Raw genomic sequence first — 15229 nt, forward strand, 5'->3', positions numbered from 1 at the left:
TGACACTACTTCAGCTTCCTTACAGCCAGCTCTCAAAGTGAACAGAGACTCCTGTTTTATCTGTCAGCCAGGGCTCTGTAATTGGACCAGATGAATAGCAAAGGCAAAGGTGAGGACTGCAGATGCTGGAAACCAGAGTTTGGATCAGAGTGGTACTGGAAAAGCACAGCAGGTCAGGCAGCATCTGAGATTAATAACCCCAATCAGGGAACTCATATTCTATGAGGTCCACTTGGCTGACCTCATTATAATCATTACAGACTGTAAAAGGAAAGCAAGAGATATGGGAAATCAGTACCACTTTGAGAGTGTATTGTCATTTATACTAAATGCATCTTTTTGACATAGCCCAGAAGATAAATCCAAGGCAGTATTAATTTTTCTACAGACTTCAAATGATGTTAAATCGGGATGTAGTGTCCAAAACAAACTATTCATGTAAAATGTCTGTCTGTAGATGCTCACGTCTTTATCTTAACTAAGATAATATAAACACGAAAATTAATCCATACATTTCTTCTTCTATGTATAATATTTGTTTCTAGCTGATTGTGTTTTGCATGAAAAGTTCATAAAGAGTGACCTTGCCATGGTGCGGCACACTCAGGATTAGAACTCTCACACTTGAGCACCTAATCGGGGCTGACCTTGAGTACTGGAATGTGTCTGATGTGCTGTGTTTTTAGCGAGATGCTAAACAGGCTTCACAAAGCTATTCAGGTGTTCATAAAACATCCCATGCTTCTCTTTTGAAAGACAGCAGAGATTTCACCTGGTCGGCATTCATCCTTCAAGCAACCCATGCCAAACAAGATTAATTGGTTATTTATCTCTGCAGTGTTACATGGAATATAGGTGTTGCCTATAAAACAACGCTGTGCTTTGTTAAAAGATGCTTCTCACTTAAAACATCGTGTAGAATTTAGGTTTTGTGGAAATATTTCAAGCTTGGTGGAAATATCTGGAGTGGTTCTTTAAAAGAGGTAATTTATCAGTTCCTCTGGAGATTGGAGATGTTTTTTAACAAGGCTTCCTATTAAAAAAAAAACGCTTTCTTCGCTGTAGTGGGGTTATTTGAACGGGCTTGCAGAAGTTCGGCTTTTAATCTGGTCTTCAGTTTGGGACAAGAAATCCACGAGAAGGGCTACCCAGCTGATCTCTCCCATCTCTAAAAGAACCCTCTTATTGAGATCAGGGTGGAAACTATTTGTTCTTTTAAGGGAGTACATTTCACCATTGTGTTCTCTGAAAAAGCCACATCTACACAGGGTGTGATTAGTAACTTGACCATTTGTGACAGAACAGCAGAGCTACAGACTTCAGGACATTTTATGCTTTATCCTTTGCATTTAAGAATAATCCAGTGACTGAAATGGTTTTGCTTCAGAAAGCTAATCCCTGGAGAGAAAACCATTTTCATTTTCTGAAGTATGTTTGCTTTAAGATACTTAGAGGTATGAACAGTTCTATTTTGTGTTACTGACAGTGTACCTTCATTGAATGCATTTTGTTTTGATAACAAATCAACACTTGTGTTTATAAAGAAATCTGTTGATACACTTTTTAAAAACATTTTGAAACCTGAGATGGATAAGGTAATTGATTGACCAGATTGTTAACTGGGAAAAATATTTGTTTACTTTATGTTCTGACCTGTGGTGTAGTGGAACTAGAGAGTGTGTGCACTCTTCCAGCCTCAGTTGTACCAGCTTTGTAAGAATTTAAAACTAAGCACTTAAGGATATCCTGAGGTTGTAATAGACTCTGCAAAAGTTTAGTTTACTAAAATGGTACGCAGTCTTTTTCACTTCATTACAAAGAAAGCATGATAAACGCTCAGCTGATTCACTTCTGTTTGAAGACTTTACACCTGGGAGTATTGTTACGACACAGCGGTGAACCCCTCTATGAATTGAACTAAACACACAGAAAAGCTTACCTCACCTTGTAATCTTTTAAAATATATGAGTGACAGAGAACTCCCAAATTCCACTATTAAAAGAAAATAATATCAAGTTATTCTTTAACTCTAAAAGTGAACATTAAACAATAACTATTCACAACTCTAACCCCCCCCTTTTTTAACTGCTTATTATCTACCCCAACTCTACAACTATATACTCTTCCAATAAAAACACTTATTAAAATTAAATCAACTTAATTTCAAAACCACACAGTGGCTATCATCTCTGGTGTCTTTCTCCTTTTGGTGATGATCTCCCTGAATCACCTTCTGTCTTTTACTACAAAGATATGAAAAAGGTACCTTTGATAGAGAGTGTTTTTGAATAGCAGTCTTTCTCGATGGCAGTTACTCTTTTGATAGCAGTTACTCTCTGTCTGACTTCCAAGCTGCCTTTTTTTATACCCCAAACATCAGATCATTTTATTGGTTCGAGGTTATCAAATAAATAAATTCAAACTAAATTGGGTTTTAGTATCCTGGGGCATAATTTAAACTGATTGGTTAAGTTTGAATTGTTGTCAAAACAGCAACCAACTCAGGTGTCCATCTCACAGTCAAATGTTAAATATTTTCAATTTTCCAGTACACTCTGAGATTGCTAGCTAGTCATAAGACAGGTGCTTGTATGCTCTCAGTGCAAAACAGCATTCACGCTCTCTTAAAGGTACAGTACATACCTTCAATTTCATAACAGTATATATTAGGAGTAGAAGGAAATACTGGGGGCAAAAATGAAGAATTAGCTGCACTATGCAATGCCCATGCTGTGCAAAACACTGACTTTTCGAATGTGCTTTTTGCACGAAGTACTGCATACACTGGGAACTCAATTCTGGCCGATATTCCTCTTAATATTTCTCTTAAGGGGTCACCCACAATCCAGTGAAGAGATTTAAGGGAATGTTAAAGAACAACAGAGCCCTGACTCTCCGGTTTATTAGTGCGTATAGAGTACATGAATCTACCTATAAATCATGCTGAGTGGTCAGAGCAACAATGGATGGGATCTTGTTGCTGAAGTACTAGTTAAGCCAGTCTTTAACAGGGTCTAACTTGTATTTCATGGACATCTACCCAGACAAGAATTTGACACAAATGATGCAAATCCCATTGTCACCTTGCTATGAATTGCAATTGTTTGTTCTGACCGTACTTCTTGTGGGAAAGGGGAATTGCAAGGTACCTTCCTGTTGCCTTTCGCACGTGTGTAAAGGGAGCACAAACACTCTTCCCAGAAGATCCTCCCACAGCTGATATCCTAAAGCTGTAGTTCCTCCAACTTCACCAGTGTAAAATCTAGCAGATCCATTTTCCGCCAATACTCATAACCTGAGCATGTGACCTTCCAGATATTACCGGTCTGGTCCACAGTTCCTGGGAGTCATTCAGATATTTTTCAGTTGGAGGATAACTATTCATTTAATCAGCATCCAAATCTTACCTCAGTTTATTTTTGTTGCTCGCTGCCTCTGTCAACGTGTAGTTATTCAATACTAACATGGCTCAAAACTCAACCATGGAATACACACCTCAGCAGGTAATTATCTTACTAAAAGACAATTGTACCCAGCAGCATTCAAAACAAAATAGCTATTTTCTGGTCTGCTGCAAGACAATCCTAGCACTCCATGGAAATAACACACGGCCGGAGCATTTGTGAATAGCAGTTTCACTGGCTCCATTACTTTCAGCCACCTTGGAACCAGATGCTTCATTCTCCTATTGTACTGTGAAGTAAATTGGATTCACGCTGAATGCAACAGAGATAAGAATGAGATCTTGCCATTTCCTCTGCCTTGGCACACTGACAATTGCAAAACAAAGAGACACGTTTCTCGTACTTTACCATCATTATGAATATATGGCCCTGAAAAGGATTGTTGCCTCTTGTGATGGTAATGGCCCAGAATTTTCTGGAGCAGAGCATCCATTTTTTAATGTGTTCTTCTGCCAAGTAATTGCCCTGGAAGTTTGTCCTGATAATGGTGCAGTGAGAACAATGAGACATCTGGGACTGTAGTTGGTGACAGCACCAACAGTGTATCTTCTTAACAAATAAGATTGAAGAGTTGAGAACCAAACTGAGTAACGAGAAAAAAGGAGGGTACTTCAGAGTCAAATTAGGTTAGAGAGAGAGTGAAAATGTGACAGGGAAAGAAACAAAAAGTAGTTTCAAACCTTAAAAAATTTAATAACAGTTTAATACATGTAGAAATGAGACACGCCAATTTAAATTGTTCCCTTTTTAAGCAGGAGAGATTTGATTGATTTGTATTGCAGGGACCTTAAAGGTTCTCATTTTTAAAAAGTGATCAAACTGGTAGGCACCAGCTCTAACTTTCTGTAGCAATTTTAATCAGCAATCACTCCACAATACAGCAATTTCTTGATATATGTAGTGAGATCGAGCAGCCATTTTCATGAGGCTAACAACAGCAGAACAATCCAGCCAGAAATTTCTGATGATTCAAGTCTACAGGCCAGCTCTGTCTCACCAGGTGTTGCTGCGCTATTTAAACATTTATAACAGTGATACATTGTCAATGCCTCAGACAAGACATCCACTCACTCACCAATCATGCCAACAGGTAGCCTAATGGCAAAACATATAGCAACTGATCACCTGATCAGCCCCAAATTGAACATTGCGACATATTCCTAAACTTGACATGGCACTGCTCAGGCAACAACTTGCAATTATGTAGTGCTTTTAATGTTGTAAAAGCTAGACACTACATAGAAGCTTCATTAGACAAAATATTTCCACTTCACAAGATGTGACGAAAAGTTTAGTCAAAGAGGTTGATTTTAAGGAGCATTGTAAGGAGGAGGGAATTTTTATGAAGTAATTCCAAAGCTTCAGGCCCAAGCAACGAAAGGCATAGCCATCAAGGGCAGAGACAAGGAAATTAGGAATGCAACAGACCACGCTCATGATAAGTTTGTTCTTTCTCTCCCAAGATGATTTATTTTTATGTTCATTCCAAACATCAGAAATAATGAGACTGGAAATGACAAGGCTCATTGACGTTGGTCGGGGAGGTGAGAAATCTGGCAAAATGGCAAGCTTTTGATGGATAGGCAAGGAAGGACTTTGTTCAAGTGTCGGCAGACAGGGTAGGTGAGGGCGCACCATTGTATGGGGAGACCATCAGGAAAATCTTGGTGTCCTTTCAGCAGGATACAGTGGGAAAGGGAAAGAGCCTTCCTCTTTGGAGACTCCATGGCACTTTGATTGTCTCCGGCACTTGGAGTATTTATCTAACGTTTTGGGGGTGCATTTTTATTGATACACTGTTATCCTCCAAGTGCAGTTTGAGCAATGGCCACTGCTGGCAGGGGTGCTGTAGAGCTGCAGAACCTCTAGTTTGAGGCCCACCTTCTTTAATGGATTGAGAGCCCCACAAGCAGCCATATATTTGAGTGCCACCCAACTTCCAAGAACAGCAAATTCTGCTTTTAGCGTTACAAATATTTCACACTCATACAATACTCTATACTTTAACGCAGGCTTGGCTTAAATATAACCTGGCTTTAATTTAATGGTGTGTATTTTATTGCGTTAGCACCAAATGAATTTTTTTTTGCAGGCTATGTTAATAAATTCAGAAATATTCAAATACGATTCAAGCCAGTTGAGATGTAGGATTTGTAAACCATTAGGAATAACAATGAGCATTACAGTGGGAAATCAATGTTAAATTACCCAAGGTGACATCTTTATGTCTTAAAACATTTTTCATCTGGTACCTCAATGCTGTTTTGTACAATGAAAGTAACAGATTGCTTGAAAACAATCCATCCATCTAAAAGCTGTGCTTGATGTTTGCTTAGCAGGACAGAAAAGTCAGAGTTTTGTTATTGTAAACAGTTCGAAAACATTCAAGGCTTCAATTTTCTGCTTTGTTTGCCATATCTGCATCGACAATAATCATTTTGAAAGGCAAGACCATATTGTAAAACCTTTTAATTGTATTATTTTTTCCCTCTAGCTCCTCAAAGCTTTGACTCCGAGAGCTACAGTGAAGGTAAACATGGTTCTTAATGAAACGATATAACAAACTGTTTTATAAAGTTTGTTGCAATTCCCAAACGAGGCACCCTGAGAACTATAAGGACAAGCTCTGCTGTAATGTTTCAATGCGAACTGCCTATGTACTATTGAGTAATGAATTTTTTAGTTTGTCAGGATTTTCCTCGAATGTACATGCTGACTAGACATTACTCAGTTCTTAAAAGTAACAGGAGTTTTAGTGCCAGAGTTCCAACCTGATTAATCATTTTATTGAACTAAAAGCTTTATTGTCTCTGGAGTCAGATCTGACCACAGTGTGCCTTTCTTTTTGAAGCAGATCACTAGTATCCGACTGGCCCTTAAGGCTTAAGCGGGTGCTTTAAAAGTCTGTTGAAGAATCTTTTGTTAATTATATTGTACAGTATGAAAGCACTCCATAGTGTACAGTGAACTGTCGTTATATGACGATATGGGATTTGCTGCATGCTGTGGTGTATTATTAGAAACAATCAATTGTCACAATTGTACAACCTCTTAATGTCATACAAACCACTTGACAGCTGAGTGCAATGTGGGGTCAGCTATACTGCACCCACTAATGTACGATAATTAATGTACTGAAATGTGGTTCTGAGGTTTTAAGGGAGCTGGGACAAAAATGATTAAGTTCAACAAAGCACTGACAGTGTTACAGAAATCCAAAAGTGACCAGAAGCACATCATAATTCACAAAATGTTTTTAGTTACTTGGTGCTCTCGCTGCATTGTGGCTAGGTATGACTAGCTTCTGTTGTATGCCTTGAAATCATGTGAAAAGCAGTCTTTTAAGTTGACAAGTTGTTGCTGATTGGAGAAGCCAGCGGCGTGATAATGCAATGTAGAATTGACAAAACAATTCAGAGGCCAGGACGAATACTCGAGGAGCTCAAACTCATCATAGCAGCTTGGGAGGTATTTAAGTTCAATTAGATAAATATAGTATTATGTTATCCTAATATTCCTTCTCTCAAACTGCTGTAACCTGTCGAATTGTCTACCACAAAGTACAGTGGATGCCAGGACACTGAATAAATTTTAGGAGGAGATAGACAGATTTTTAAATCGTAATGGGTTGAAAGGTTGCAGGAGGAGACCGGAAATTGGAGTTGAAGGCAAGATGAGATCAGCCATGATTGGATTAAATGGGTGAACAGGCTGGAGGGGCTGAATTACCTAATCCTGCTTCATGTTTTAATAATGATGGTCAGGGACTAGCACTTTGGTGTAAAAATCCATCCCACCCAGCACACCAATGTCATTCAGAGAAGGAAATCTGCTATCCTGGCTCAGTCTGGTTTGCTTGTGACTGTAGACCAGCAGCAACACAGTTGATCCTTTATTGCCCTCTGAAATTCCCCAACTAGCCACTCAGTTGCCGATGGCTCCCCACGTTTTACTCAGGGCTTTTGCGGATGGGCAGTAAATGTTCACCTCCTGAAAAAGGAAAGAACAAACCTAATTAAACCAAACCAAGAGCTCCTTTCCACAGAAAGCTACCACTTGAAATGCCTAAGTCTTAAGTCACTGCAACAAGGTAACCGGTAGATCGTTGGCAAGATGGCATTTGTAATACTGTGTGAATAAGGCTCTTGAACTTCAAAAAGATATCTATTTCATCAGAACAGTGTCTGAGAAGAGACCACAGATGATTCTCGCACTCTGGGGTTAAAGCTCTGAAGTCAGAATCATATTGTAGAACCTGTTTTCATTGAAAAAGTATTGAAGATGGCCATGATCCAGGTGTCTACAATTCTTGAGATAATATCAAAGCATGGAGACTATGGAACTTGGCATGTGAGTCCGACATGACAGAGCACTGTTTCAAAATTCGGAAGCTTCCAACAAGCTAGAGACCTGCAGGTATATAAATAGGAAGCCCTGGAGACAGTCAGCAAGCTGGGATGCTACCGTAGAAAGAGAAGCAGAGTTAGTGTTTCAGATTGATGGCCTTTCATCACACTTGGTTAAATAATCGAGGGAGAAATATTTATAAGGATAACAATAGAGAATGGAGGAATGGGTCTAACTGGAATCCCCTCCAAAAGATCCAGCACAGACAGACAAAAAGGCCTCCTTCTGGGCTGTAATAGCCTATGATTTTATAAGAAAACTGAGGCGATCATTGAGGGGAAGAGACTCAAGTTAACATCTAGCTAAAACATTTGAGGAGGAAAACTAATCCATCACAAAAGGCATGAAAACCGAGACAAACTGCATTTGGGGTCATAGACAAAAGTAAGGGACAGGTAGAGTAGACTTTATAATTCCATTTGCTAAATGGAGAATTAATTTCAACCTTATGGACTTTAATTAATTTATTACATTTAATCTTGAACACCAATGTTCTGTGTATCAGAATGTGATTATTAAAGTCCAAATTGTAATTATTCTGATTTTCTATTTAATATGACTCTATTGAAGTTATTAATACATTCATTTCCAAAAAAAATGTAGAGCAATGAATAGATGAATTCATATTTTATATAATAATCCGTTCCAATAGCAGAAGCAGCACTGATGGATCTGATGTCTGTTTCTAGATGTGTGTGTGCAGCTTCACCATTCCACTGCTGCTCTGACTTCATAAAGCACCTTCTGTAGCTGCATGGTGACTCTCGCTCTTGACCAGCTTGCCCTCCTCATGTCCCTTGCTAACCTCTGCTATAAGGCCAGTCAGTGATCTGTGCCATTGGTCAGTCTTTGACTGCATTCAAACTCACCACTTTCTATCCCAAAGGCAAGGGTGAGCCAAGTTGATACATGACATTCCTCTGATCTTGGGGGAAAGCTCAGATATTAATTGGACAGTGGAATTGACATAATTGAACTATGGAACTGTTATGCAGCAGCCAACATTCCTATAGCTGCAACCATTGTGCCCCATATCAGATATGATCACTTGTGTCAATTCACATTTGTGTAATCATCAATCCTTTGCATAATCGTATTCACACTCAAAACAGTTTTCAAAGAAGTCTATTCAATGCCTACTATAGGATGAGGAAAGTATTCTAGTCCTACTGAGACATATCAATTGCAGCTTCTGGCTCTGTAATCAATGTTAAATTTAGCTTTGCCTGTTGTCTACGCTTTTCCAGCAACACATTTTTCATCTTTCAGCAAGTCAGACTTGGATGGTGCCCTGCATTTGTGTTAGACAAACAGCTTCAGCCTTTAGTGATGCTTTGAGTCCTGGATTCAACTGGCTTCTTTCTATTGAATGCTCTCGTAGTCATCCTGACGACCCGATACTCGGCCAAACACTGAGGCTCCATTTAGTTACTCAGGGTTAAAATAGCGTGGCCGAGCCAGAGGGAGCTGTATTCCCTGTAGTTGAATTGCTTTCCCACACTAAGTATCTGGCTCGTCTAAAAGAAAAACCACTCAGGCACAGCACCAGAACACTTCTGGTGCCCACAGAATGTGTACCTCAGCAAGGAGTGAGCTTTGTGTGGGGAGGGTAAAAGAAACAGAAATACAGAAATAATTCCACTTTGAAGTTTTTTTACAAAGGGCCTTCAACTGTTTACTGTTCGTGAGTGAAAAGGTGATGCATTGCAAGGAAACACTATATTGATGTGGGAAAGGGATGTTACATGATAGAGGATGAAAGTGCATTAAAAATTCAAGAATCCCAAGAGATTTTCACTTTTGAATTGCTCAATTTGCCTTTTTATTCCGAGAGAGTGAAGAGAACAAGATCTGAGTGTGAGTAATGCATCATTTATAAATATATACATATACCCTATGGTAAGACAAGAAATGTGTTCATGATTGAAGCAACTTGTTTAACAGTGTTATGTATGACACAAACACCAGAAAATGCTGAATATTGGTTATTAGCTCAAATGCTACACAGCCAACTCATATTTAATATTCTGCATTTATCCCTGGAGCAGCGCTGCATTGCTCACTTGCTTGCAATAAAAAAAAACTAGACTATACAGTCAGGTATGTGTTTTTGCTTATATTGTAACCTACAAAGCAGATTATCTCATCTATGGTAATTATAGTTGTCACCATTAATCTTATTAGTCAGAATAACTAGCTGCATCAAGTCAAGCTTGGCAAAGCATCTGTACAAAAAACCACGCCATAATTCCAAGTTGATCATACTGGCTTCCAATTCCCATACACTCTCCAGCATGGTTGAATTTTATACTTCACTACACATTTAATTTCTAAAGCCAGGTTAATACATTAGAGTGCTAATTATTGGCAAAAATCCCAGTTACATAGAAGAATTTACACCAATTTATACCTATTTCATTTAATGCCATTTATAGGACCAAATGTGACGCTAATTGCTGCCACTTTGATAACGGCAAGTTAGCAATTTCTTAATTGTCTCCAAACACCAGAAATCCACCTAAAATGATCTCTTCAAATGTTAACTATGTGTATAGACATCGCTGCTGCAGGGCTGTGCTGTCTGATAATTGTGATACTGGGATGTTTATCGCTTTGGTACATCTAATCAGTTTATAGTTATGTCTTAATAAAGGTTTTCAAAAGCCTAAATTGTAGTTCATGGTTTTCATTCTGATTTAATCTCATTTGGGATTGCAGTTTGTAAGATCAAGGATTTTAAGCACTGATTAACAAGAAAATAAAGTAAAATTGTTCTGTTTTGAGCTGTCACAGACAATATTCTCTTTAATTTCTGTTCACTGTGCATGACTGGATTGTTGTTCTGTGCGGTTCCTTTACAACTGATGCTCACCTGTATAGGCAGGTATCTTCATTGCTTGCACATGGTGTGTTTACAATCATAACCACGCACCTTAGAAGAAACGTTGGTCACAGCTCTTAAGATAATTAAAGTCGTGCTACAAACTAGTTTTATTTTAATGGAACAACAACTACAATTTTACCAGTCTGGTAGATAATAATGCAAGATCAACGTATATTTCTCTTCAAGATAACTTTGAATGTATCTTGTGATTGCTGCATGGATTAGCGATCCTTCCTGGTCAGTCTACAGAGTGGGATTAACACTGGGGCCATTTTAGATCTACTTGTTGATTAATCATTGTGAGACTGGATAATTGATACAGCAAAAGAGTAACATGCATAATCGTCACTTGTAGCATTCAGCCTTAGGAGAAAACAGCTCATGGAAAAGGAGAACCTTGTGAGTCAAGCTGGGAAACATGAGGCTCACAATCAAAATGATAGAATGTCTCAATATTGCTGTAAAACATGTTGAGATTTTCTCATAATTACTCATCTCATAAATTAGAGTGCTCAGCTGGAAATTAATTTTGGTGTTCCATAAATTATTTTGTATCTTCAGCAAAATTTCTGCAAGTAAAAAGGAAAAACAGCATATTTCCAATTGTGTGAGGGAAGTCTGATGACATTGTTAAAAGTGCTTTATTCCCATAATAGTGCGTGTACTGTCTTCCACATTCCAATCAGGATGCATGTAGAAATTCCGGTTGTGCTGGGACCAGAAAATGGGTTATTTGCGAAGCCACCAGGTGACTCACAAACGATGCAAGGAATAACACCTGACTGACTTTTAGCACAAAGATGTTGGTTAATGAGGCTCGTGTCTCAGCACCTTGTGCGGCTGTGAAACATGGACAGCCATCAGGATAGGAAGCTCAACAGCCTTGCTGTTTGTTGCACATCCTGAACATCTCATGGCAGGACAAAATCATGCGGGTGACCATCTTTTCATAGGCAGATCTCCGAGGCACTGATGGAGCAGAGACGACTTCACTGGCTCAAGCATGTTTCCAGGATGGACATTTGTGGCATGTTCAAGGACCTTCTTTATGCTGACATAACTGAAGGCCAGTAGGATGACCATAGCACCCCAGTGTGAAAGCCCTGAATATTGATTTCAGCACCTGGAAGACCTAAGCCAGTGACAATAGAAAACATGGTACTGCTTTCTTTCTTGTTGGCAGCCTCTCAAAACAGAGAATGACTCACTTACACTTCACTTTACAGGTCCTCAAGTAACTCAATTATTCACTGCTGATTGGCACATTGCCTGCCACAAGGGGAGACGGTTGGCATTTTATGAGGTGAGAGGTTGGAATGCTCAAGTATTTGTGCATTCCTTCCACTGTTTGCACTTGGGCATTTGGGCCTGTCGGAAATGCTCAAAACGGATGGCATCTTCTCTGATGCTTCTTCTCTGGTTCAGGCGGTCTCAGCTGGGAGAATCCCATGAGACAGTGGGGTATTGCATTTTTTCAAAGAGGTGTGGAGGACATCCTTTAGGTATTTCTTCTGCTCCCTTGCTAACTACATGCTGGATCAAAGTTCAGAGTCGGGAGCATATTTTGAGAGCCTTGTGTCAGGCTTGCAAAGAATGTGGCTCACTTAGTGCAGCTGATGAACCATTGCCTTGATACTGAGGAATGTTGGTCTGAAAGGCAGCACTTTTATTGGAGCACCTATCCTGCTGGTGAATTTCCCAGAATTTGCCTGGTGAGTTTAGCTGAGGATTTGAGTTGTCTGCCATACTTTGACCTTGCCTCTTAAGCAAACAGGATAGCATGTAATAGTGCTGCCCCATAGACCATGAGCTTGGTGCTGCGTTTGAGGTCTTTGTCATCAAACTCTGTTCCTCAGATGGGCAGAGACTGCACAGACACACTGGAGATGATGTTGAACTTCAATGTCCATGTCAGCTTTCACTGAGAGGAAACTGTAACTTTAATAATTGCAATCCTTTACACAGAGAGTGGTTCATGTGTGGAACGAAATGCCAGAGAAAATGGTGGATGCAGATACAGTTACATTGTTTAAAAAACATTTGGAAAAGTTCATGAATCAGAAAGGTTCGGTGGGATATGGGCCAAACACAGGAAAGTACTACTAGTTTAGTTTGGAAACATGGTCAGTGTGGACTGGTTGAACCAAAGGGTCTGTTACCGTGCTGTATGACTCTAATTCTCTAACTGTGGGCTAGCATGTGACACTATCATGAACAACAGCTTCGCAATATGTACCAGTACCATATGCAAGAACCCAAAATCATACCTGATAATTGCATCTGCTGGAATCTGAAACAAAATCCGAAATTGCTGGAAAATCTCAGCAGGTCTGGCAGCAACTGTGGAGAAAAGAAACAGAGTTAATGTCTTGAGCGCAGAGGCTTATTTTCAGACCTAGTTTTAGTTTAAGTCTGAGATAGGTAAACCCTTGATTAGTAAGGGAATCAAAGATTATGGGGAAAGGTCAGGAAAGTGGATGTAAGGAAAGTTCGATCAGCCATAGTCCTATTGAAAGGTGGAGCAGGCTCGGGGAGGGGGCGGTTGGCCTACTCTTGTTCCTATTTCTTATGGAGTTATGCTGCCAGGCTTGCTGAGTTTCTCCAGCAATTTCTGTTTTTGTCGAAGGAGAAATGTTAGTCTGTTGCTGATTGGACAGTCTCTAAAACAGTGTTAAGCTGTGTTCAGGCATATGGCAGTTTCAGGTCAAGTAGCTGCAGTAAAGGATAATGCAAACCCTTCTGTTTGAGCAAAGCCTTTAGGTTTACCTTCATCCTTCCCCTCTCAGTGCACTGAGACAATAAATTCCAGCGTGGAGGTTGTCGCTCGCCATAAATTATGAAAGCCTTTTAAGCCAGTGTGACAGGGGTGACAGAAGTATATGAAAGTGAATGTCTGTGACATGTTGCAACCTGAACAAATGCCTTAGTCTTTTACGGCCATGCATGTGAAAAATTATAAGGTTAACCAAACGCTTTACATGAGACAGTGTAGAAGTGTAACAGGTTGAGACTACTGTGTCCCATCCAAACCTACCTCATCTTTGGCTATCTTCTTCCTCATTTGGATCTGCTTCCTGAATACTGCTAAAGACTTCATTTATCTTTACTTGGCCATTTCTCAGGCCATATCTATAACTGTTCTCTTCGGAATGTGCTCTGGTGTGCCAAATAGGGGATCCTATTTGTAGCAGGACCTGTATTACAACAGAACAGACTCAGGACCCTGTTGTTCAAAATCCTGATGTCAGGGCAGAGTTATCATTGACAATTTTGGGGCAAAGACCAGAGTTGATAAACTAGATGCAGAGTAACCACATCAGTGTCCACCAACATTGCATGTTAAACACAAAATCGCAATCTGACTATAATTGTGAAAGTGAAGCGAGTAAATTATTTGCAGTCAGCTTTTGATTGCATCCACCTCAGATGTTTGAGAAAAGGTGGTGGGCGTAGGGTACACAGCCCACCCTCCTCTCTCTAGCTTTTCATTAGCTTCACCAGTTCCTGCCAGTTATTATGCTGAGTACGATTAATGATTTACAGCTTCATAAATTTACCTCACCTACACATGTTGACTTATTGCAAAACTGAACTTCCTTTACAAATTAAAGCTTGCAATTATTGAAGCTGAGGTGCTGTGTCGGATCATCACTGATCTAGCCTTAATAAATATTACATACATCATAAGGATACAGTCAAGAGTGCTTTAACACAGTAAGGGTGCTTTCACTAAAAACCTATGTGCTCCACTTCTTGTCTCTTGTCTCTTATTGACTCCACCATTGCTGAGAACCCATGTTAACCCTTGAATTCCCTCCTTACATCCAGCCACCTCTTTCACTCCCTTTAAACTTACTTTTAAACTTTTAAATATACTGCTTTTGTTCATCTTTTTTTCAGATGTTTTTGTCATATTTCTTTGAAAGCATCTTGTGAAACATCATGAGGCATTTCACTGTGAAAGCTGTAATATAAATGCATGGTGTTATTTTTCGGAGCCATGGCCACCATATATTGTACAAGCACTGACACTGATAGTGTCTTACAAAAGAAACTCTCTCTCTGGAGAAATGTCTTATCCAGATGTATTACACATTGTTCATAGATATTTAAAGCTTTCTTTGCAATTGATGCATGTTTTACACAGCTTACTTCAATTGAGGATTTTGTCCCTCAAGAGCCAGTTTGTGTCTATATGCACATCCACAATGATACCAACCATCTTGAATGTCTCTGACAGACCCAAATGGAGACTATAACCAAACTGAAATGAGTGTTTTTGTTATGCACTCATGAGATGTTGGCATTGGTGGCTGGACCAGCATTTAATGCCCATCCCTAGTTGCCCTTGAAAAGGTGCAGTGAGCTGCCTTCTTGAACCGCTACAGTCCATGTGTTGTAGGTAGACCCACAATACTTTTAGACAGGGAATTCCAGGATTTTGTCCCAACAACACTCAAGGAAAGGCGATATA

General features: G+C 39.5%; 1 protein-coding gene across 6 annotated transcripts in view; it reads left to right on the top strand.

The window, feature by feature from the left end:
* Window positions 1-15229, top strand: part of sema6d (semaphorin 6D) — a 295419-nt gene that overhangs the window by 176473 nt on the left and 103717 nt on the right. For 5 of the 6 annotated variants that reach the window (XM_072565102.1, XM_072565100.1, XM_072565105.1 and 2 more), the window contains one exon: window positions 5959-5994. The exons of the other annotated variant lie outside the window; for it this stretch is intronic. In XM_072565102.1, the coding sequence (XP_072421203.1) occupies window positions 5959-5994 (36 nt within the window). The remainder of the gene's footprint in view (window positions 1-5958; window positions 5995-15229) is intronic. 6 annotated transcript variants of the gene reach the window in all.

The sequence above is a fragment of the Chiloscyllium punctatum genome, chromosome 48 (assembly GCF_047496795.1).
Source record: "Chiloscyllium punctatum isolate Juve2018m chromosome 48, sChiPun1.3, whole genome shotgun sequence".
NCBI classification, from domain to species: Eukaryota; Metazoa; Chordata; class Chondrichthyes; order Orectolobiformes; family Hemiscylliidae; genus Chiloscyllium; species Chiloscyllium punctatum.